We start from the raw sequence: 25450 nt of genomic DNA on the forward strand, positions 1-25450 counted from the left end.
TTCCAGATAACTAAGACTAAACTTGTTAATAAAATGTAGTTACGCATCATACATTGTAGTCATACAGAAGGTTTTAATAAGTATATATGTTAAGCTAAAATGCAGCTAAGAAAATAGCAAAGTCATCACTTGGGTAAATGATAAATTTATAAAAGTCATTTTGCTGCTTATCAGTTGGAACTGGCACAAAGGTAGGTTTATCAGCTCAGCTTCACAGTCTCAATGACTGGTTTCTCAGGATAGTTCATTCAAGTGACTCATTCAAGGAATTATGATAGCTGAATTTTTATTCTCTTTCCAGATTTTGCAGTGATCTCTCCTAAAAAACCAGAGTTAATAGGGTACTTGTAAGCTGACAAAGTGTTAGTTGTCACCAAGCAAGAGAGGCTCTTGATGGCTAGGCAGTAACACTCTAGCTCAGTCTCTTATCCAGGTGTTTCAATTTCAGGGAACAACATGTAGAACAACACAGGGCATTTTGTAGCATTTTTTTTATTAGCATTGCCTGGTTCCTCCTCTTAGCAAATGCTGACATGGGCCAGTTTAAAAAAGGACTAGTTTTTGGAAGACTTGAAATGGCCAGTCAGGCATACAATTTGCATCCCTTCTCATCATCTAATGAAAAAATGAGGCCTCTTCTTTATGGTTTCTAGCAACTTTGAATGGACTATTCCAGTATCTTTGTGTAGGACAGCTTGTGCCGTATCATTTTGTGTAAGATATATGGGGCCATATGTTCAACAACTGCTGCCTTAGCTCTGGTCAGGAGCCTACTTCTGCAGGTTACTTTTGATGGACTCCTTTGTGGTGTGGTCCCCTGGCCACGAACTTAGCGTGATTCCATCTTAGTTCCATCAACGCCCTTAGCCATCTGTAGAAATGTTCATTTTGAAGCTAGAACTTAATTATTACATAGTCATTTCTGGATGGTTCTTTGCTTAGTAGTTCATCATGCAGCAATATAAAATAACTTGACTCATTTCCTTGATCCATGTCTAATAAGATGTAAGAATTAATTAAATACAAAACAGTTGTCCATGCCTCTGTAGCATACTTGATTGTTTCCTGCATTTGGTTGTAAAGTTAGTAGGAACATTTCATACGTGAAACTGAGCAACAGCCAGTCAGTCATAATTAATCGGGTCTCATAGCATTTTGACTGGTTTACCTTAAAGATTCACATTGGCTCCTCAACATACCATTTAAATGGTATCAGAGTCTTTAATACAAAACAAATACCTTATTAGCTATACAAGATAAGTTACGTATTTTATTGATTTCATTTCTATTTAAATTAGAAACTAAGCTCTGAACCAGTGGTTTTCAACCTATTTACCATGGGGACTGCTGCATATGCAGCTCTATATGTGTAATGTGGGCTGTATCCACAAATATATATACTACCTGTATGACCTTGAGGATGACACTTGGGCAGCAGCTGTGCGCTGATTGGGCCGCAAGTGGCCTGCGGGTTGAGAACCACTGTGCTGAACTATTAGCAATACAGTGAAACCCCTATTTTATGACTAAATTGGGTATTGATGGATTCAAAAAGTTCATAAAAATTAGCATCTCAAAATTACGTTAGGTATGGTGATAAGTTAATTTATTGCTCACTGATAGTGTATTCAACAAATGTATACAATGTGCCTGGGTTTTTTCCTGTTGAGAGAGCTGCATCTTTGCTGCCAAATTTGTCTTTTCAGATCTGAACAGCTGCTTGAATGCTGGCTAAAGGATTGAAGTCACATTCAGCTGCACAAAGATGACTTCAGTGGCAGAAAAATGGATCTCTTAACCTGTAATTCATAAATTAATGTTGATAAAATTGGGGTTCAGCTGTATTTTGATGGTGATCAGGTTGCCTGGGCAATGAAACATCCTCAAACTGAAATGGGTCTCTTACAGAATGCTTTTTAAATAGCTTTAATTTTCTGAGTTTCTTTAGATTGATTTATCTAATAACATTCTACCTTGATTCTATGTCAAGTAGCATATCTTGATCTAATTAACTCGATTACAGATTTATAGGCATAAAACATATAAAATAGGAGAAAAAGTGAAGAGGAAATTACTTCACAATTTAGTAAGGTTTTGGGTTAAGTCTAGCTAGTTATCTGTTGTAATTATTCAGCATCCATTTCCTCTGTTTGAAACACAAAAACGGCATCTGCTGTTTGGCGTGATTTAAAGACTTAGGCCTAAATTAAGCCAAAATCTTGGCATAATTTAGGCCTATGTGTGGATGTCCATAATGTTGTTAAACTCCATATATTCTGTGTTGTCACTACATTAAGTAAGGGTGGTGGAATGTTGCCTCCTGTCATGGGGATGAGACAAAGAGCTTTTAAAGGAGAACATCATATCTTGTCTCCTTATTGATTTGGGCTTAAATAGTCTGTTTGGTGCACATCCAAAAAACTATCGAACAAAATGTAAAACACAGGCATATAAACATCTCATCTGCTTTCTTGTCGTTCTCTGTATGATTCAGTTTTCAGGCAAACCTCGTGTTTATAAATGGGACATTATTGTAGAAATAAAAGGAAGAGCTTGTTTGGAAGACTTCCTAAAGCAATCGATTGGCTAGTTTCCAGCCACTGGCTTTCTAACCCTCTCTTCCTTAATGGGGATCAAGATCTGTGGTTAATTTCTGAGAAAGTTGTAATATCCTGAAGAAAACAGGCAGAATAAAGACAGCAGGAGGGTTTAGTTAAGAGACTGGCTGGCCAGCTTGATAAGTGATGCTAGGGTAAGATTAGTGGTTTAAATAAGGAATACAGTCTCAACCTTGTGTCCAAATTGTCAGCCTATGTAGAGCCAGTACAATTTTTCAGGCTTGCTCTTGTTGCTGCTGTCTCTGTTTTTTGTAGTTCCACACTTTGCTTTCTGCTTCCTCTAAAAGCTTTTTGTGGCCTGGCTGCAGTACTGAGTGTGGATCAGTTAAAAAGAAATAACATGCATTCTAAGAGTGTCATTCTCACTAACTGTCCTGATACCATCAGGGTGGCTGTTGGTGTCGTACTACAAATTAAGTAGTATTAAATCTCTTATCGGGGCAATTCTCAGGGTTTTGTGTGAGGGGAAGAGGGAGTATGTAGCCCTCTTGACAATCTTTTCGCTCCTTTCCAAAGGCACTGCATGATAGTCCAGAATCTGTTGATGGTACTTTGAATGTGCCATGAGGGGCCAGTTATTTCATTTTGCTAGCAACTTTGTTCTCTACAATTATTTTGCGTACATACACACCAAAGCCTCCTTTCTCTTTTTGTTGAGTCCTTTGCTTGGAATATAGTTAATCATAGGCTCTTTTGGTTAATGGCATGAAGGACAGATGACTGAGTTTGAAGGTTTAGTTTTCCCTTCAGTACAGTGAATAAGAACTCCAGCTGTTTGTTTGGAATACTGAGCGTACTGAGGCTTTGCATTTTCAGTTGTCAACAGACTGTTGGGGGTGAGAAGCCTATTGTATGAACTTTAGGTAGGGATGTGGCTAGTACTTATCAAACTATTACATTATTATGTGTTCTCTTCTCATACCTTTTCCACCTCTCCTTTTCTATTTTGAGGTATTTGTACATACAGGCCTCTTGTGCTCTATTTCAAAAGTTCATCCCTTCCCCACCCCACTGGAGTGAGGTGTAGATGTGCATAAGGGGGTCTAAAGTTGGCCTGCAAGTGTTTTTTAATAAGTGCTTTGTATACTTTGCAACTCCAGTGATACTCCCGAATATAAAGACACACAAACTTCAGTTAGTGACATTAAGGGTGCATTAAAAACCTGGAAGGCATGGAAAGAAGTTAAAGTCTCTTGCATTCTTTATTGCTTTCACATTGCATACAATATTTCTGATGACACCCTAGAATCCTTCACTTCAACCTCCAATCAATAGCAAAAAGCAGTGCATACCCAGATTCCTCAAACTTGCACTCTATCACAAACCTGACCTCAGTCACTCTTTTAGCAAGATTAACACTTCTGACTGTCACACATTACATACATTTAGTAAATTGTTATGCCTTAACTCTACTGAGCTTACCATTAAACTTCTGTGCTAAAGTGAAAACTTGAAGTTTGGGTGTGTAATGCTTTTTGGTATCTGTCGGATGTTGCAATGAAAGCCTTATTGAGTGCAGTAGGCCAGTGTTTGTGAACTCCCGGTCCTTAAGATCTTCCTGACACAGTTTAGGAAGGCAGCAGGCTGGTCTCTGGTATCAAAAAGGTTGAGAAACAGCTGTTCTAGGCAATGTGAAAGTGGCACAGAGTGCAGGAAAGTCTGTCTCAGGTTTTGAGTTGGTGGGGTGCATCCTGATATAACGTTAGCTGTCCTAGTTTTTTTAGACTGGTTTGGTGTACTGCAGTGGGTAGGTCTACAAAGTCATGTGGGGAGGGGATGACAGTGTCTGAAATGAGACACTTTTATTTGAGTCATGCTACAATTTACAGATAATTGTGAATTAATAAACCAGTCTTTAATAAGAGACTTTGGAAAAAAACAAATGAGAACACAATCTGTTACATGCAACCATACTATCTCACTCCCATGGGTCAACAGCAGGTTTGGATTTTCAGACCCCCAGTTCAGATCTTAAATGGTAGAAGTAATTGCTAGCCTCTGTTTAGTCAGCCTATATAAGATGACTTGACCCATGCTTTCCCAGTGGGTTAAACTGTTTGGTAGGCAGCAGTATCATAGTGGAGATTAGAAATCCTGGCTTCTCACAAAACCCAGAAATAGAAGTGTGGCTTAGTAGTTGGGATAACCAAAGCACATTCAATCTGTCCGAAAAGTAGTGTGGTTGAGTAGCTAAGATTTGAGCCTGCCATGTCAGTCCTGTGTTATAATCTCTAGAGACCTGGTGTAACACATGTAGTATGAGGTGCCAGCTCATTTTATAAAAATTAGACTGCCTTCCAGGTTGGAGTTCATGGCCTTGGTCAAAATAGTAGTGAGGTACCTTAACTAACCAGATTATATTCCAATGTAAGGGTTGAACTCAGTCTCTTTCTGAGTTCAGGGAACTTTCCCACCAAATATCTCTGCAGCCTATGGGAAGTCCTCTCACTAATATACACCAAGATTGAGTTTTTACCTTGAGCAGCTGTTCCTGGATCGCTGTTATACTCAGTGGTTTGGCTTGTCATGTTTCTTTTCAGTTATGGTGAAAGAGTGAAAAATGACACAAACAGCACCTAAAGCATAGCTACTGTTTTATCAATTGGCACATATGGAGCAAAGAACATATCCCAGAGTGCTTGCTTTAGTTTCCTGGCAAAGAATGTCTGAAAAGAAGGTGAGGCAATCCATTTTGGAACTCTTTTTTGCAGCTTCACTGAACACTTTTATTCTTTCTGTATCAAAGCAGTTTGCATCAGCATGAAAAATTCAAATACTGAAAACTGACATTCTGTGTCTTTTCTCATTTTATTGAGACTCTTACAAAATAAAAGTTTAAAGCTCCTGTTGAACTGAACTTGTGATTCAACCTTCACTCTAGAGTGGTAACTAGCAATTTTACAATTACATATAATCTTCCTCACTATTACAACACACATTCATTCCAAAACTATCCAGCAAATAACCCCCCACTCGAAAAACAAAACTGAACAAATACAAATAAACTATTTCACAATTATTTCATAATTAAAGTATTTTTAATACATAACTATTATCAGTGCGTGAGTCATACTGTTGTACCAATTCCCTTAGCGACAGCTGCTTGTCTGTACATGGGTTCGGGCTGGTTTGACTGCCTGGGTAGTTAAGTCTTCATTGACTGATTCATTGTTATTGGTCAAACCCATGCTATGCAAAATTTAGGAAACAGATATTTGCAGCATTAATCACTGAACAGTCTTGAGGGTCAACAATATCTCCATTTTGTTTTGATTCTCCCAGAATCACACACCTCACCGCTGTCCTGCAGCTGCTTATCAGTCATACAGCTGAGCTCTCTCTAGACTGTTCAGTCATGGAAAAAACTTTTATGAACCATGGCATTGGTGGGTATATGGTGTCACAGTGAGGACAAAAGTTGTCCATGTTAGGTAGAAGTATAGTTTTGATTTGCCTACTTTTGAAATTTGGAGTTCTTGAATTCTCATATCATACTTTGCCTGGCTACCTTATGTAAATGTCCACGAACCTCCCATGATCTAGATTCTATAGGCTGCATCACCACTGAGTAGTGCCCTATCCTGATAATGCATCGCTGGGTGCTCTGAAAGGGATAACGCACAGTGGACATCGGGCTTCAATCAGGGATTCCTGCACAGTTTCATAATCACAACTGTTTAAAATGGTCTCTCTGTTATTGCCCCTCTTGTCCACACACTGATGCCTAATCACAACCTGAGCAGCTACTCTGCTGTCTCTCTGCATGTGCTGCTCTAATACTGTCCACTGTCTTAGGATAGCTATTCAGAACTCCAATAAGATGTCTTTCCTCCTTTTTGAAAGGAGTATGAAATTACATGGTTAGCATGGTACTTCTGGGGATTCTCTTGGGATCCCTGAGGTATACTAAAAGGCTTCTGGGAGTTGTGCAGGAACTGCATGAGAGGTAGCTAGATGATACTGTGACTGCAGTGGCATTAATGTGAGGTGCACAACAAAATGTCAGTGATCCTTAACTTGAAACAACAAGGCAAGCATGGGCATGCTACAACATTGGTGCTTAAAATGGTACTATTCCACCAGTTTAATCCTTTAGTGTGTTCAGACCACCTGTTCATGTTGGATCCAAAATAGCATACGCCTAGTTTTTGTTCATTTCTTTTACTTCCTTCTCTTTTTAATAACTCAGCATGTTGATACATTAGATTTATTTTTCTTGTTTAATTAAAAAAAACTAATTTCTTCCATTTTGTAGTAATTTCTCTGCTCATTCTTGTTTTCTTGATAAAACCTGACTTTTATCATGGGAGGAATAGCTAATTCTAAGAATTCTTCCATCATCTTAGATATCATGTCTCAGATGTGGATTAACTACATTGATGGAAAAATCCTTTGTCTGTAGGAAGTGTCTGTGCTATAGCACTACAGTGGCACAGCTGCAGCATTGTAGTTGTAGTATAGACATACCCAAAGCAAGGGAAGTGAGAGAAATGCAGAGGAAAATGGGGAAGGAAGAGAGGGCAGAAATAGAAATGGTCTAAAGGGAGCAGATTGAGTGAATGTGATGATGGATGTTGAATAGATTGAAAGTTTAGTTAATACATACAACTGTATTCCTTCCTTGATCTTTTGTGAAAATCTCCTGCTGATATCTATGGGAGACCTGTGGATTGAGAGAGCAAAGGCAATGTGTTGGGGGGGTAAGACGTGGGGATCATGTGCTGCCCCCCTGCCCCTTCCCCCAGATTTGCTACTTTGCTTGTATTGAGCATGCTCACATGGACTACTTAGTGTTTGAAAGGTAGGGCAAATGACTTTTCAGCAAAATAAATATGGCTTAAATAATTAACATTTTATTATCAAATAAAATAATAAACAATAAAAAGTTAATAAAATAACTTACAAAATAAAAGTTTGAAGCTCCTGTTGAACTGAAAACTTGTGATTCAACCTTCACTCTAGCATGCTCAGTAACCCTGCTGAAGCCAGCTGCCCTCACTCTGCCTCTCCCCCACTATTGGCAGGCACAGGTAATCTCTGGAGGGGAGTCTAAAGTCCTGAATTTATATCCTTGCCCAAAGACCATACTTAAACATGGAATGCGGCCTTCTTCTCCGAATAATTTTGACACTTCTGACCTATATATTAGGTACTTATATGATCCCAGTTGCCATAATTCCTACATACTTACTATCATAAAACACCTCTCTGAGTTAGGGAAGTACTGGTATTCCCTTTATATAGATGGAGAATTGAGACCCGGAGACTAATAGATCTGCAAGTAGGGAGTCTGTGGTGATTTGGCTATTATGGAAACCTTTCCTGAACCTGCATTTAGCAGTAGATCTTTTAATATTTGTTAGGAAGACTGGCCTTTTGTTGCGATGTTGGTTCGAGCCGGTTATATAGGCTTGTCAGACTGATCTTAAATTTGTGATTACTGGTCTAAATAAAAGTTGTTGTTACTTAACTATACTGGTATAGTTAAAGCAGTCCAAGTAGTGTAGACATGGTTAGTATAAAAGTGCCTTATGCCAGTGTAGTTTATTCCTATACTGGAAGTGGAATAAGCTATTTCGGTATAAGTTACTGGTATACTAATACAGGGGTAGTCTATTTTTTCCAGAGAAATAATTTTCACACCTCAAGTGACTGTTCAACAAACACATACAATCCCGTGTAATATACCCAGGGTCTATTGCTTATATTTAGTGCATTAAATGAAATCTAAAATCAAATCACTGTATAACCAAAAAATAACCTCCAAGAAAGATGTAATAAACTTACCTCTGAGACTTTGAGGAAGTATATAGATAAAATGTCTGAAAGTGTTTTAATGCTAATATTTGCATCTATATGACAACTGTCTTAAGTTTTGAATTTGTTTTGAGTTTATAAAGAGTATTAACTTTGGTTTGGTCACATACAATTATAGGTATATTCCTGATTGCCACCTACCCGGCTTAGGGTTACCATATTTCAAGTTCTCAAAAAGAATGCATAGCCGGGGGAGCGGGAGCTGGAGGAGAGGGTATTTGGAGGTGCGTATGTACTGGGAGGGGGCATTTGAGGGGTGTGGGAGGGGGTACTTGCAACCTTACTGTCAAGGTGGGGCGTGTGGTAGTGTCACACTCCCTGTCACGGTGGCAGGATGGCTGGTGCAGGTCTGGGATGCAGCGCCTGCGAATCATTCAGTGCTTCATGTGGGCCTCTCCTTCTCCCCCTCCCTCTCCCCAGGCTCTGTCACCACTCCTGGCAGAGCTCTGGGACCCCGTGGTGGGGCAGGCAGCCTGGCCAAGAGATGCTTGGCAGCTCTGCTTCCCTGGTGGGCCGGGCAGCCGAATTCCCCTCAATCGCCTGCCTACCCCTTCCAGAGTGGCTCTTGCCACCCCACTCACTGAACCCAGATGCCAGCACCTGCTCATTCACCCATATGGCCTACTCGACCCATCCCTGCACTGCTGCTGGCCAATGGAGAACAAAGCTGGTGGGGCTGAGAGTGCACAAGCAGCTGCCCAGTAACTGCTGGGGGGGCCCTGCACTGGGGAGCGGGCATGGCTCGAGCACTGGCTTGACTTCAGCCTGTTTGACCTTTTTGCAGTCCACTCAAAAGTGACTGGCAGTCCAGGTTTGGCCCGTGGTCTACCTATTGATTACCCTTGTACTAATATAACTGTCTTCATAATGGGGATTGTACTAGTATAACCATTTTTTTTTTTTTTTTTAAATCAAAAGCACCCCCGAGCAGAAATAGTTATAAGAGTACAAAAACTGTGTAGACCGGGCCAAACTACTTAGTGTTTGGAATGTCGAGCAAATGACTTTTCAGCAGCTTATCAAATCACTTATTTTCCTTGTTCATTCCCTTTTCACACCGTTGGCCTTTTGCCAGTAGACAAATCCGAACTCCCCGCATTTGCACTTTGAACAGATTAGGTAAGACGTGTAATTTTTGCATTGCTTCATTTCAGTTTATTCAGTTTCCTCAACATACTTGAGGAAGCTGTCTTTCTCTTGCATGATCTCTCAAATTTTTTTACCATGCAATTAAAAAACGCTGACTGACATTGAGAGTCAAAACACTACAGTCATTCCTTCTATATTTAGATGCCTTCGCTGAACTGTTAATGTGTTAGAAGTTGGAGTAGGGAGTCAAGACAAATCAACTTTGACGGTTGGGGAGCTGTGGTGGCCAGAACTCTCTTCTAGAGGTATGGTAACAAATATTCAAGTTTCCTATTTTTGCTTCTCCTGTTGTGGGCTGCTCCAGAGTTTGAGCAGTACATTGCCACTTGCTTGAACTACAAATATTACACATGCTTTTCATAATCTTGTGGCTATTGAGTATGATTAGAGATGTTCATTTTCTAATATGTATTATTAGTGTGAACAGTGCCATGCAGTTCTGTACCTGATCTATAATAAAGCTTCCTAATAGTGCTGCAACTGTGGTCTCATCTACAGTAGTAATAAAGTTAGACACTTCTAACTGTACTGGAACAGAAATTTGTTGAGTGGACGATTGCAAGGAGTTATACACCTCTTCCTAAGCCCTTTACTGGATAGGAGATGGTGGAATAAAAGGGATAGATTGTGTGGTGTTGACTCTAGCACTGACTTAAGTGCAATATTTAAGCTTTATTTTATCTGCCTTGAGGTACCTTCTGCTTAATCTTCTGTTGCTGTGCTTGAGGTGGATAGGAGCTAGAATTTGATTATTGTATGAAATAGTCTAGAGGACTGCACTGAGTGTTCACAACACAGAACTGCTCTTCCCTGAACATAAGCTATGTCGACACTCATCCGTGGCATCTGTTAAGGCGAGGCTGGAGCTGTTTTCTTGAGTGTGCTGAGCACTTTGAGCAGTGAGTTAGGTAGGTTGGTTGACTTGCTTGGATTCTTCATGCTTGTTTGGATGATTTAATTGGTGATTCTAAGTTTTTGCCCCTTAGACGTCTTTATCTTTGTGAATTGCTCAGACACTTCATCAGAACATCTTTAATTAAAAAAAAAAAAAAATCAACTCCTAGCTTATGCACTGTTAAGATTTTAAGTAGGTAACATGATTGTGAATGATGGAGTGTTTGGTGGTAGACAGGTAAATGCATGAAGTCCTGGAACTGGTTACTTTGCCTGCTGTTTGTTAGCATAACTCCTTATATATCAGAACAAGTAAGTTCTTGTTTTCCCACCCATATATATACTAAGTTCCTGCTCCGTCTGTTGCAGGACAGTGGAAGCTTTAAGTTATAAAGGATTAATTTAATGTTTTGCCTGGGAACCAATTAACAGTACCATGGTGGTCCTAACTATCAGAATTAGCTTTGTGCTGGTAAAATGCATTGCTGTCCTTGCAATCCTTCACAAGGGGTAGAGTGGAGACACTTTAAAAAAGTCAGCTGGCATTGCCTCTAAACTCTCAATTTCCCAACTTAGGTTAGGTTGGGTTATCCAATCTTCCTGAAACTGTTCTCATTCTTTGAAACATGCTACTGTGCAAGTGGAAGAATAGCCACTTTAACTGAAACTACACAGAAACTGCACCCATTTGACTAAATCTTCTGAATTGATTTACTTAACTCAGTTGCAGTGGGGACACCCTTAAATTGGTTTGAGCGCGTTCACTTGGCAATTCAGCAAACTTGGTATAAGGCCCTCTGAAGAGGGTTTGCATGTCAACTCACTGTAGTCTTCAATTTCTGTTTAGAGTGGACCTATGTTTCCACAACATTGCTGTCGTCTTTGGCTCTGACTGAAATATCAGAGTCTTTAGGTTTTTTCTGTCCTATGTCAAAGTTGTAGATCAAGAGTGAAGGTGGCTGTGTGGAAACACGCAGTCTTCCAGTGAGGAAATGAGTTTAAGCTTTAATGAGTCGGGGAGCAGGTTTGCACTATGGCAATTTAAGTTACTTCAGGTTTCCAGAGTGAATCACTTCCACCTGCTTACGGATGGGGAGAGATTCATGTGTGCCCAACAGGGAAAATGTCCCACCCACCAGCTGCTGGCAACCCAGCTTCATTCCTGGCTTCATGAGCCCTGCTTTTTTCCTCTGCAGGCTAGCAATTTATACATTCCACTTCATTACAGTTGAGTCCCCAGCCCCCTTACCTTCTGGGCACACACACAGCATGCTGATCCTCTGCCTCCATGTAAGCAGTGCCCCTGGTTCATTGGTTTCATCTCAGTTCAGTGCTCTCATTAGCATAAGGCATTTAGACATGTCTATAGTAAAACCAGATTTAAGTTTATTTAACAGGGCTTGAGAGAGAGAGTCAAAATAAAAGCAAGTATAAGGGTTTAGAAACGTATAAGGTTACAGTTAAAAGAAAAACATAAAATGCGATCTCTAGTGTATACTTACATTATTAGACTGGAAAGTAATGTATTAGTATTTCTCACCTGATGATCAGTTCTTGCAGCACATGTCCAGTTCAGAAAACTGGGATCAACCTTTCATGAAACACTCTGTTGGCATTGTTTCTCCTTTGTAATGGATAACAACATGGGCCACTTCTCCTGCTCTTGTACATTTACAGGCTGCTTTAGTCTGGAGTGGCTCTCCTGAGGTTCATTAGTCTTTATAGATGCTTAAGTTTTCACCTGGTCCAAAGGGTGAAAGTGTTGTCTCCAGGGATGTCCATTCTTTTCAGTGTTGTTTGTTAGCTCTGAGATCCCGCCTTGCCTCAGGTGACAAGTCTCACTTTGCCAGTTTTGCAACCTAATAATCTAAATTTTTATGTATCTATTTCCCATACAAACATCTTACTTCCTATTACAGTCACCTGATTCTTAGCTTTCAGCAGAAACACACATGATCACTTCAGTGAAATATTGAGAAGATGGATGTTCTCAAAAATATGGGGATGTAATATTTTCAAATCTCCCTGAGAGGCATGAGCCGGAATGTAAAGGAACTCAAACACAATAGCATTTAAAATAACACAGGAAGATGTCCTTTTTTTATTTCACATAGAGGTAGCATCAGAGCCTTTTACTTCTAGCTAACCAATTTAACTCTGGCACAAATTGTTAATAACTGAAATAGCTACCCTCTGACGTCTTGTTGGCCAGTATGAAATGAGTTAGCACTAGTGTGACCCTAAGAGCCAGAACTGGCAAAGGGCACACCCAACACACTGTCAGAATATTTAGCCACACAGTATAAGGGATCATATAAAAACTGGTGATACGCTGGTCATTAATATTACTGCGTGATGGTTGTGTAAACAGTTAAGTATGTGTGATGGAAATATGTTGTTAAAATATGTTCAGACCAAGCAATCTTGAGTAGAATGGATAAACAAGTTTGTGGTAGACAAAAGAATGTTGTTTCACGTGTTTGCTTGTCTCCAATCTAAACAGAGCAAGGTGTGACCAAAGACAGTGGAAGTACATTCACATCTAGGGTAAACAAGGTAATTAAGCCAGGTGAAAAAGCAAATTGACCAGACAGAGCATTAGGAAGACAGCAGGGCATCTACATACCAGCAGGGGAGAAGAAATTTGTCTGGGTTTGCTTCTCATATAATACATTTCAAAGGTGTACTGGACTATACAAAGGGGAGAGAACCCTTTAGTTATCCATCACTTAGAGGAAATAGGGAACAGTACCCTCCTGAGCCTGTGAATGGTGGATCCTTTTGGCCTGAAGGTCAGGAACTGTTGATAGCTTCCTGTAAGTGAAAAACTGTTTTTATTCAAAGATCTAAGTTGTTAGAATTTAATTTTAGGCACTGGAAAGCATGTTTGTGTTTGTAACCCTTTTCCGTCTCTCATTCTGCCTGGTGTCACTTAAATCTCTGTTCTTTATTGTTACACTTATTCTTAGTTTTACTATAGACTGTGTTAGAGCTGTTATATTGAAGTAAAAGCGTGAATCTTCTGCTATTCTACTCTACAGGCTGGTGTGTACTCTCTTTGGGGGCAGTAAATTTAATTTCTGTGAGTGCCCAGGAAGAGAGACTAGATACTGCGGAGACATGTCTCTGAGGAACTCGGGAATTGGGCTCACTGGTTGCCTGCAGCCCAAGTTTAAGACTGGCAGAGTCTTGGAGTTTGCTAGTGAAGTGGACAGATGTGGGTGGCAGGGAGCTGACAGACAATCTTATCTCTAGCAAAGCTCACTCTTGTTCAGGCAGAGGGGTAACATACTGGGTTATAATTCTGGATTCCCTGAGGAGAGCATCACAACTAGTTAGCTCAGCTACTATCAAAAGGGAATCAAAGGTATATATGGAGACTGAACTTTCCTCTTGATCTAGAGTAAGTCCTTTGAGACGATTGAGGCACATTGGTGGGACAGTATGGGGGAAACTTGAATTTCTAGTTCTAATTTTAACCTTCTTTGACACAACTTTTGTCTCTTGGGTACAGTGTACAGTAAAATAAAACTCTTACAGTCATCCTTTTTGTAATGTAGACAGGACATTTAATTTATGCTTTCTAAAGCAGACTAACCTTGGACATAAGATGTCAACCCAGTTACAAGACTCTGGAGATCCAGTTTGCAGTATAAATTGGAACAGGCTTGTAACCTGTTGAGGTGGAATAACAAGATAGTTGCATCCTCTAAGCTAGATGCATTTTTAATGTAGGCAGGTCCTTCGTTTGTTCTCTTTCTTTGGGTCTGAATGCTTCAGAATGTGTTTGATTGTCTGCCCGGGCAACCTGCTGTGAATTGCTCAGCCTATCGTGACAGTTTTCAAGTTACAAAAGTAGCTATTGGATGCACTGACCCTTTATTGGAGACTGAATTCTTTATTTTGTAGATGTGCCGCCTCTTTATCTGAGGGGTGGGAATGGAAGATAGACACATGTTGTTGTCATTTGTTCCAGATTGTTAAAGGTGACCTGCAAAGAATTGAAAAATTAGGCGTGTACCTTTTTTATTTATAATGTATAAATGAAACTTAAAATTTGTAAAAGCTATTTCTCCTGCTTGCTTTTACTTTTAAATATTAGGAATATAGAGTCTGGTTTTGCTGGAGGATGTCTGGGTGGGAGGCTTCGATGTAAAGATTCAATAACCTTGCCCCTTCAAGTAAGGTGCAAGAACTCAGACTTTATCTACGTAAGTTAGTAATTGTTAACATTTCACTTCAAAACAAATTTTAAACAGACTAAAAATCACTACCTTTCGTAATTTCTCAACTTTCCCTTTGTTGGATTTAGTGATGTCATTATTTCATCAGCTCTCCAGTTGTCATTCTTTCAGCCTAGACAGGACTGGAAGGACTTTTGTATTTTTAATATAAAATCAAGCAGAACTTTTTTGATAAATCATAAAGAAACAAAGGACAAATACATTTTTTTTTCCTTTGGCAGATTCTTATTAAAACTTAAAGTGAACTTAATCTGCTAAAAGGTGTTCCTGCACAACATCTCTTTTTCCCCCCACAACATAACCATTTACCAAGCAGGCCAGGTCTACACTAGGACTCTTTCTGGCATAGCTGTTTTGGTCAGAGACATGACTTGTGAGTTGTGACCAACATAGCTGTACCAGCAAAATGCCATAGTGTGGCTGAGCTTATACTGTCAAAACTGCACTTTTGCTGTTATAGCTTATTTCAGTCTCCTGCTTTGCTGGTTAGGACTACCAGCATATTATCAAGGGTAGACTTGATCCCATTCTTACAAGGTCACACCTATTTGTGTTACCCACAGCCTGGTTATAATTTTTGGTATTGGTAGAACTATTTCAGTTGGTGGGGGAGAGGATAGTGATACCCCCAATTGAAATAAAAATGAGAGTCCTGCAGCACTTTAAAGACTAACATTTAATTTCTGTAGGCATAAGCTTTCGTGGGCTGTAACCCACTTCGTCAGATGTAAGGAATAGAAATCACATAGGAGGTGTGTGTGTGTGTGTGTGTGTGTGTGTGTGTGTGTGTACGTGTACGTACACATATTCAAGGGTAAGTAACAACAATGGGGAAGGTAGATAAAAGCGAAGTCCATTCAGTTAGAGTAGTTGAGGCCTATTCACAACCATGGATTAGGAGATGAGAATGTGTGAACAGTGACAATTACTTCTTGTAATGAGAGAACCATTCCAAGTCCCGATTCAGACCCAGTTTGATTGTGTCAAGTTTGCAGATTTCTAGCTCAGCAGTTTCTCTTTGAAGTCTGTTTTTGAAGTTTTTTGGTAGAAGTATGGCAACTTTCAAGTCAGTGACAGTGCGTCCTGGGAGATTGAAATGTTCTCCGACTGGTTTATGGATGTTATTTTTTGTCTGATTTGTGTCCATTTATTCCTTTGCATAGTGACAGTCCGGTTTGGCCAATGTACATGGACAAAGGGCATTGCTGGCACATGAGGGCATATATTACATTAGTAGATGTGCAGGTGAATGAACCCCTTATGGTGTGGCTGATGTGGTTAAGACCAGTGATGATGTCACTAGAGTCAATGTATGGGCAGAGCTGGCAACGGGGTTTGTTGCAGGGTTAGGTTCCTGTGTTGGTCGTCTTGTAGGGTGTATGGTTGCTGGTGAGTAATTGCTTCAGGTTGGGGGGCTGTCTGTAAGCTGACGAAGTGGGTTGCAGCCCACGAAAGCTTATGCCCACAGAAATTTGTTAGTCTTCAAGGTGCTACAGAACTCTCGTTGTTTTTACTGTGTACAGACTAACACGGCTACCCAACTGGAACTTTGTGTCTAAGTTCTTATACTGTGGCTATTATCATGGTATCTGAATAATTCACTAGGAAAGGTATCTCTCAGTGGTTGTATCATGGCAACTGCAAACCCTTTTCTTTAAATGGAATCTCAATGCGGAATGCAGCAAAATATTGTGGAGGCCCTAAATTTGAGTTCTACAGTCTGTTCACAACCATGTTCTTTTCTGTTTCTAATGTTAAAACACTTGGGTTTTTGGGAGATGTTGCTATGTGTTTTAATGAGACACTATCTCCCCACTTCCTGTGTCAGGCTAGGCAGTGATCATGTGCATTGTAATGTTATAAAAGGGGGGAAGCTTTTATCTATGATCTGCTAAACAGATGCTACTGATCCATGCTTACTTTTCAGTTACTTAAATATATTTCTCTAGGGCAGGGCTTGACAAATTTTTGTTTTGGAGCTAGGAGCCAGCCCAAAAATTAAAGATCCAGACAGCGTGGGCTCAGCAGTAGGGCGCCCTGGCCGGAGTGCAGCAGCTGCTCTCCCCTCCTGGCCACGTTCCTTCCCCCCACCCCTCTCCCACAACGTGGCCTCAGCGGCAGGGCATCCTGGCCGGAGCGCAGCAGCCACTCTCCCAGCCCCGCCCCTTCCCCTCACCCCTCTCCCACAATGTGGGCCCAGCGGTGGGGCCCCCTGACTAGAGCATGTCAGCTGCTGCACTCCCCCCTCCCAGCCCTACCACATGGGTGCAGTGGCGCCCTGGCCAGAGCACGGTGGCCACTTCCCCCTGGAGAAATACTAGGTGCCAGACTTAAATTTCTAGGTGCCATGGCGACCTGGCGCCCGGGGTTTGTCGAGCCCTGCTCTAGGGGTTCTCAACTACTCTAGTAGTGTGGATCACAGCTTAATAGAACTCCTTTGTCTTTCCTATTCATGACTATAGACCACATTCTCGTTCGTGATCAGATATTCATGTGGCAACTAGCAATTGCTAACAGAAAATTCATATTAGGAAAGTGAATTTTTAGCTGTCTCTAGTACAACAGGGTTTAGTTTTTTAAATCGAATCAGTCTATATTTGCTCTTCCTTTTCTTTGTTCTTTCTCTGTTGTGTTTTGTCTCAGCTACAAAAGGGTAGCGAACATCATATAACCAACTCCACACAGATGAGTATGGGAACCTTTTTTACCTAATCTTTGAAACTTTATTTGTGGATATAGAATCATAGAAATGTAGTGCTGGATGGGACCTCAAGAGGTCATCTAGTCTGTCCATCTCCCTGTGCTGAGGCAGCATTGAGTATATCTAGACCATCCCTGACAGGTATTTGTCTACCTTGCTCTTTAAAAATCTTCAAGGATGGGGATTCTGCAGCCTCCCTAAGAAATCTGTTCCAGTGCTACTATCCTTATATTTAGAAACTTTTTCCAAATATCTAATCTAAATTTCCCTTGATGCAAATTAAGCTGATTACTACTTGTCCTACTCTTGGTCAACATGAAAATAATTAATCACTGTCCTCTTTATAACTTTAGTCTAAGGAAGTGACAACTGGACTAAGAAAAAACATGCCTGGTTCTTTCAAACTGTCCTCGTAGGTCATATTTTCTGAATCTCTCCATTTTTGTTTGTCCTCTAGACTCTCCAGTTAGTTCACATTCTTCTTAGAGTGTGGTGCCCAAAACTAGACCCAATATTTCAGCTGAGGCCTCATCAATGCTGAGCAGAACTGAACAGTTACCTCCCATTTCTTACATTATATTAATACATCCCAGAATACTTGACTTTTTTGTGGCATTGTTGGCTCATTCAATATGTGATCCACCATAACCCCAGATCCTTTTCTGCGGTATACTGGTGAACTAATTATTCCCGTTGTGCATTTGATTTTTTTTTCCTTCCTAAATGTAGTACTTTGCCTTGTTTTTAATTGTATCTTGCTGATTTCAGACCAGTTCTTCAATTTTTCAAGGTAATTTTGAATTCTAATCCTGTCCTCTAAAGTGCTTGCAACCTCTCCCAGTGTGGTGTAAACTGCAGATTTTATAAGTGTACTCTATTACATCATTCAAGCTCCGAATGCAAACATTGAGTAGTACCGGACCCAGGACAGACCCATGTAGGACACCACTTGATGTGTCCTTGTAGTTTGACAGCAAACCATCAATAAATATTGAGTATCGTTTTTCAACCAGTTGTACACTCACCTTATTGTAATTTAATCTAGACCACATTTTCCTAGTTTTCTTATGAGAATGTCATGTGGGACTGGTCAAAAACCTTGAAGTCCAGATATACCAAGTCTACTAGGCTGGTTATGTGCTGTCAAAGAAGAAAGTTATATTGGTTTGGCATGATTTGTGCTTGACAAATTTGTTGGCTACTACTTATTGATCTCTATGTGGTTACAAATGGATTATTTAATAACTTGTTACAGTATCTGTCTAAATATTTAACTTAGTCCGAGTAGTCTAAAATTTCCTGGATCCTTCTTCCCCCGTTTTTGAAGATCAATAGTATGTTTGCCCTTCTCCAGCCCTCTGGGATCTCACCTGTCCTTCATCAGTTCTTGCAGATAACTGCTAATGGTTCAGCGATTGCTTCAGCTAGTTCCTTAATTACAAGGGTACATTTCATCAGGTCCTGCCAATTTGATTACAGCTAATTTATCTAAATAGTCTGTGTTACCTGCTGATTCCCTATTCTGGCCTGTGTTCTTCCCCCTTGTTGTTAATGTTAATTATGTTAAGCGTCTAGTCACAATTACATTTCTTAGTGAAGACTGAAGTAAGGAAACATTGAGCACTTCATTTTCAGCCCTCATTCTCCATTAAGTAATAGACATGTTCCATGAATGCTGTTTACATTCCAAATTGCAAAGTTAATCTGTTTTTATCTGTGGGGTAAAGTATAACTTGCTTCAATTCAAAATATATATAATTTTTTTTTTTGCGAACTTTCCATGAAAAGGACTTCATTTCCTGGCTGACAAAATGAGGAAAACTTCAGACCCAAAGAAGAAGCTTCAGAATTAGAATAAAAATCAGGCAGAGGGGGATTATAACAATCTGTTTTGTCATCTTAACTACAGCATTTTCTATCAAGCAACCACTAAATAAATCTTAAAAGGTCTAGTCCAAGTATAACAGAACTTTTGAGAATAATTTAGAGCAATCTTACCTCAACTGTACTGTCTGAGGCCATGCAGCAACTCTTTTCACAACACAACCATGTGTCAACCAAATAAGTGTTCACACCAATCCATATTGGCAGCCATGTTTATGTTGGTGTGTCTGAGCCAGCCCTCTTATAGTGCCTTAACAGACAAGTTCCTCTGAGGGGGATGATGAGCAAGTTAAACTGAGTACAGTTAACCTACTGAGCTGTACCTGGACGGGTGTTAGGCCTCATTGATGATCAAACCCAGCTAGAGAGGGCCTGGGTCTTCATAAAGGAAGGAGAAATGGGCTGCCGGAAAGGGGACCAGGGAGGAGACCCAGGTGGGGCTCAGAGAAGCATGAGAGGTTGAGCACTGAGCTGGAAACCTAACTGGAGCTTATCAGTGTCTGCAACTTGCCTGAAATCCTGGATAGATGCAGAGTGACACTCCCCAGCTGGTGTGAGTAAAACCCAGGAGAGGGACTGGTGTTAAGATGGTCTGAAGTTGGGGCTAGCTTGCAAAGGAGGCTACCAGATGAGTCCATCTGGGCTGAAGATTTGGTTGGTTTTTCTGTTGGACTTTAAATTAAGGACTTTGAGGCCCTGCAAAGGTTTGGCTGCTATCTCGCTTTGTTGTCGGGTCAGATTATGCCAATGACTGAAATAGGCAAAAAAAGGCACAGGGGAAACTGAGGAACATCTGTTGCAGTGCCACATACAGCCACCCGGGGGTGTTGTGTGACAGCAGCTTTGCCACAGTGTCAGAAGGGTGTACACTTACACAACAGCATCAGGTTTGGGACAATGTGGAATGGGTAGGGCCCTACCAAATTCATGGTCCATTTTGGTCAATTTCGCAGTCCTAGGATTATAAAAATCATACATTTCACAGCTTCAGATATTTAAATCTGAAGTTTCATGGTGTTGTAACTGGGGGGGGTTCCAACCCAAAATGAGGTGGTTTAGGGGTGTGGTGGGTTCCCCTGGGGTGTATCCTGGAAACTGGGACTGCTGTACCCCCTCTACCCTTGCAGCCTGGGCTGACTCCCAACAATGCCTCGCTGGTGACAAACAGCAGACCCCTTCAGGCACTGTTATCACCCAACGCAACAGCAGGTGGAGCCCCACACCCAGCTAGACAGCAGGAATGTTTACCTGGGCTGCATCTGGCATTGACACTGTCAGCAAGCTACAAACCTCTACTAGGTATAGTACTCTCACAGATGAACCAATAGGTAGAGGCACCAGCCAATTCCTCCCCCAACTTTTATGCACTGCACCCCAGAATTATACCATCTTGGTCTGGTAAAAAATCTGGCCATAATAAGCTCATTATTTAGTCTGCCCCTCCCTCGATGTGGGGAAGTTATGCATAAACCCTTGCTCACTGAACTGAGATCTCCCAGAGACACTGTTTTAGATAAAATTATAAAACAGATTTATTAACTACAGAAAAATTAAGTGATTATAAATGGTAGGAATAAAAGATCAGAGATAGTTACGAAGGATATAATAACTTTGCAGACTAAATTCTTATATAATAAACCAGGTTTAAATTGAGCAAAGCTCACCTTGAGAGATGATACAATCAGGCTACAGATTTTTGATACACAGATTGTGTCTGCTTTGCAGCCTGGGGTCCCCTCCCCTTTTCAAAGTCCTTTGTCTTCCAGATGTTCCTTCAGGTGTTGAGTTGTGGGGGAGTGATCACAGTGGTGATCTGTCTTCCTATTTTGGAGCTTCTTCTAGCTTGAGAAAGATCTATGCATGTGACCTAGGGGGGCTGTCCCCATTGGTCAAGCCATCTCCATTGTGTATGTGCTTCCTCTGAAGTCTTTGGGGATAACCATTAGGAGAGTGGATTCCCCTTAATGGGCCATCAGTACATCTGGCTATTCCATTGTTTCGACTTGAAAAGTTGGTTGTGGGTGTGTTCACACCTCACAACATTTCAGTAACGCGCACACAGCAAAGCTTTATAATTTCACATACAATGATAGCACATGTAATTTAACAAGATTTAATATTCAACAGATCAAGACTTTGAAAATGATATCTTATAAGGCAAACTTTGTACAAAACATATAACAATATGACAGTGGTGAATATGGCGATTCTGGAGTGTTGCTTTGAGACAGTGTCAAGGGGGGGAATCTGGGAGAGTCACAAAGCTCTTGTAGGAGGGTGGTGATACTGCCACCCTTACTTCTGCGCTTCTGTCTTCAGAGCTGGGCGGCTGGATTTAAAGGCAGTGCTGCTGACAACAGCAATACAGAAGTAAATAAGAAGTAATTAAATACCATACCATGCCACCCTCACCTCTGCAACACTGCTGCTGGTGGTGCTCCCTTCAGAGCTGGGCTCCCAGCCAGCAGCTGCAGCTCTGTGGCTGCCCAGCTCTATGGAATTTGGTCTTCCCTACATTAGCTGGAGTTCACAGTGGAGGTCAGAGTTCATGGTCTGTGACATGTTTTTCATGGCCATGCCTTTAATAGGGCCCTAGCAATGGGAGTTCCACTGCTTACAGAAGGAGGACCAGACAAACAGGTTACACAGGCCTGGCTAGGTGTTCCAATACATACTGCCAGACCTGTAACAAGAAATGAGCCATGGACTAGCTCAACCCTCTAAGAAAAGCTTAACAATGTGAGCTGCCATGGTATCTGAATATTAATCATATTGTGTACACAAATATCGTTTAGAGGCAACCATTTTACTAGTTGGTTACATGCTTGCTTATAAACTGTAGCCCAAGCCAGAATGTGGAGAACTTGCTCCTTTGCATAGAGCAGGAGCAGGCAGGATATCAATTCTGATAGAACTGACATCTTAAATTAGAGTTCTTGCTTACAGGATCCTCTTATTTTTGCTTAAACCCAGTATCTTCACCTGGGCTTGTACAACTTCCTGACCCATTGGGTTCACCCTCAAGAAGGAGATGATGATCATTGTTCTTAACATGCTGTGGATCATATGTAATGCTAGCCTTTTAAAATGTGTTTTATTAAAACAAAAAAAATTCTTAAATAAGGGATGCTTTGTCCAAATAGATCATTTTAGGCTTCCTTCTGTATCATTGTTCAAGCAACCTTTAATTCTGTAATTTCCTAACATGTGTCTTTGCAACTGTAAGGTTATTTTTAAGGTAGTTTTTTTTTTTTTTTTTTTTTTTTTTTTTTTTTGCGCAGGTAACTTAAGTGTAATGCTAATGTAGACTGCAGTATTGTTGTAGCAGTATTGGTCCCAGATATTAGAGACATAAGGTGGGTGAGGTAATGCTTTTAGTGGACCCATTTCTCTGTTCAATTGCTTCTTACTATATCTGGTTGTGATTGTAATTGTGTGTTAATTAGTGCTTAGATGCTACTGTAGTGATTAGTAGTAGATTCTCACCTTCAATAGATTGTCTTGTGTAAAATGAAGATCTTTCACTCAACTCATGGATCTCAGAATTATTTAAATGTTAATGTCTTCTAGCATTCCTAACTGACCAATCATTGATTATCCTCCCTCCCGTTGCTTTGGATCTTGACATGTCTAGCACAAAGTTGGTGTTGTAGAAGATGAACAACTATTAACAGATATTTGTCCTGGAGTGAGTGAAGGCTCTACTAGATTCTTTTTAGAAGATGTATCTCACTGTTGCAAGAGTACCATTGATGGTAGTAACTGTGTGGGTGTGCTACTGTAAACATAGAAGGCACTTGTACTTTTGTTTTCATCCAACAGATCTATAGGATGTGGTGGTAAAAACACCAGTGGCCACCTAATCTCTAGTGGAGAGACAATGACTACTACTAGTGGAGCTGCCCCAGTGCTAGTGTAAGATGGAGATTTCCCAAGAAATCTAATGTAAACAAGATCTGAAACTCCATCTTGTAATACAGCCTGTCATGTGCAAAGGAATACTCTAAAGATTACAGTGTGTCTTTGATGGTTTTTAGTTGTCTGTCTAAAAGTACAGATTTATCAAGAAAGAACTTCCATAAAATCCATGTTGGGTGTTTGTTTAAAAAACAAATGTTTAATAAACACCTCTAGTTTTATGTTGTGAACTGACTGACTGATCATATTGGGGAACATATTAGCTAGTGCTTTTGAAGGGAACATTCCTTCTGTCACCTTTAAAGGACACCCGAGCAAGGGAAATGGTTAAGAATTACTGGTCATGTGAACAGAAATGGAAGTCTCATCTCATAAATGGTGCTCAGACGGTCCTGTAGGAGTATGGGCACTGATTGGACAAATCTCTATAGAGGGAACAACCTCAATAGGTCATATGCCTGGTCAACTTTTTAGAATCTATCAGACTTCAGTTATATAAACTCTGCTTGCTTTTCAGGGACAACACTTTGTCTTCAAAACCCATCCCACAAGAGGGAGCAGAATCTCTGTGAGAAGGCCCCCAGTATCTCATGAACGAACCAACGGATCTCGATAACACCGATATTCCAGAGCCAGTACTACGGCTCAGGAAGGGACACATGCCCAAAAGTGCAGGACAGTCAAACTATGATGATGACCACCCTGCTGAGGAGCTCCTCTTAGAGGAGCTAGCTTCATCCTTGGACCAGCAAAAGGTAAGTTGGGTACCTAGAAACTTTGCAAAGGACTCCGTCTAAATTTGGATAAATGAGGCCTGACTTTTAAGTGCTGCATAATTGTTTTGGAATGTATCCGTTAATGGCCAGATTTTATAAGGTATTTACACTTCTTATAAATGGGATTGAAATGATTAATTTTAGGCACCTACATGCTTTTGAAGATCCCACTAGGTGCCTAAATACCTTTAAAAATCTGGCCCTATGAGCCTATAATCTTTGTTTTTAAAAGTCTGTACTCATAATGAAGAAGAAAAGTGTCTGAAATCTATAGTATACATGGGGAAGGCGGTGGGAAACAGGGCATTAAGCTCTAAGATCAAGCATATATGCAAACTTCCTGTCCATCAGACACTTGGAGCTAAGCCATATGCTCTTTGTCAAATGAATTGGTTCATGTTGGGTGAGTGTCTTCATCATATGCTAAAGATGCTATAATATCCAGGAAGAAATATAAGTGCAGCTTCTTTCTGTGCTGTAATAGCTTTGACGGGAAGACTCCCGCTACTCTATTGTCCTTGGAAGATGGGGACCACTTGGGCAGTGTAGAAAAATTAGCCTGTTAGTGGCACTGTGCCTTGCTGATGTCTGTAAAAAGATTTGCTCTGACTTGAGGTGGTGTGTTCAGAAGCATAATTCACTTAGCTGCTAGGCTGTAATTTGACTGTTAGTACAGAGTAATTGAAGAGGCTTACCGAATTCAGCTTAAAATATCCCAGCAACAAGGGTGAAAAACAGCCAGTGCTCATTGTCCTTCGAAAGGATTGCTAATAAGCAAAGTCTTAATTGTGTAACTTCTTACCAAGTATGGGTATCTCTGAGAACTTCTAGGACTTTGACTCTATAATAGAATAAAATAACATTCTGCCTGCCTGCCATTTAATGGGCAGTCCTATATACATCTTTTAGTTTTTACCCAGATGAAAGGTGGGTGGGTGCGGGTAGACTTACCTCACTGCTTCAGCTAATGTCTAATGTTAGTGTTGCAGTGATCTCTGGTGGCATGTAGAGTGATTTTTAGTGTTTAATTATTCGGGCTTCAGATTTGTCACAGAATTTTTCCAAAAATCATGGAGCAGTCATGAATGTAGATTTATTTGTGACCAGACAAAATTGCAGTTTCTCAAATTATGTTAAAGAGCAGGAGAGAACCATCTCTTCATAGAAGATGCCTTTTCCTAGACTGTAGAAAATCTCTTATCTATACCTTTTCCTCCCTTCCCTCTCATCCATGAAATGATAAAGAAGAGCCAGAATAGTTTTGGTTTCCCTAGCATGGGGAAGGCAACAGTGTTTCTTGGACCTTCTTCACCTCTCCTAATGTCCCCAAACTTAACTCGACAGGAGGGCAGAATTCATTACCTGGATGCTCTTGCTGCACCTGACTCTGTGGGTTATAGGACTGTAATGGACCTTGAGAAATCTTGTCCATTAGAAGTGTAGCAAGTA

General features: G+C 40.6%; 1 protein-coding gene across 2 annotated transcripts in view; it reads left to right on the forward strand.

Moving 5' to 3' along the window:
• Positions 1–25450, forward strand: part of ADIPOR2 (adiponectin receptor 2) — a 70255-nt gene that overhangs the window by 12276 nt on the left and 32529 nt on the right. Inside the window, exons 2-3 of one of the 2 annotated variants that reach the window (XM_067536053.1) lie at positions 9726–9829; positions 23743–23980. In XM_067536053.1, the coding sequence (XP_067392154.1) occupies positions 23816–23980 (165 nt within the window). In that variant the 5' untranslated portion in view covers positions 9726–9829; positions 23743–23815. The remainder of the gene's footprint in view (positions 1–9725; positions 9830–23742; positions 23981–25450) is intronic. The other variant, XM_067536052.1, reaches the window with a different exon arrangement.

This window comes from Emydura macquarii, unplaced genomic scaffold (assembly GCF_026122565.2).
Source record: "Emydura macquarii macquarii isolate MOO-44397 ecotype Brisbane River unplaced genomic scaffold, CSIRO-AGI_Emac_v2 contig_3530, whole genome shotgun sequence".
NCBI lineage: Eukaryota > Metazoa > Chordata > Testudines > Chelidae > Emydura > Emydura macquarii.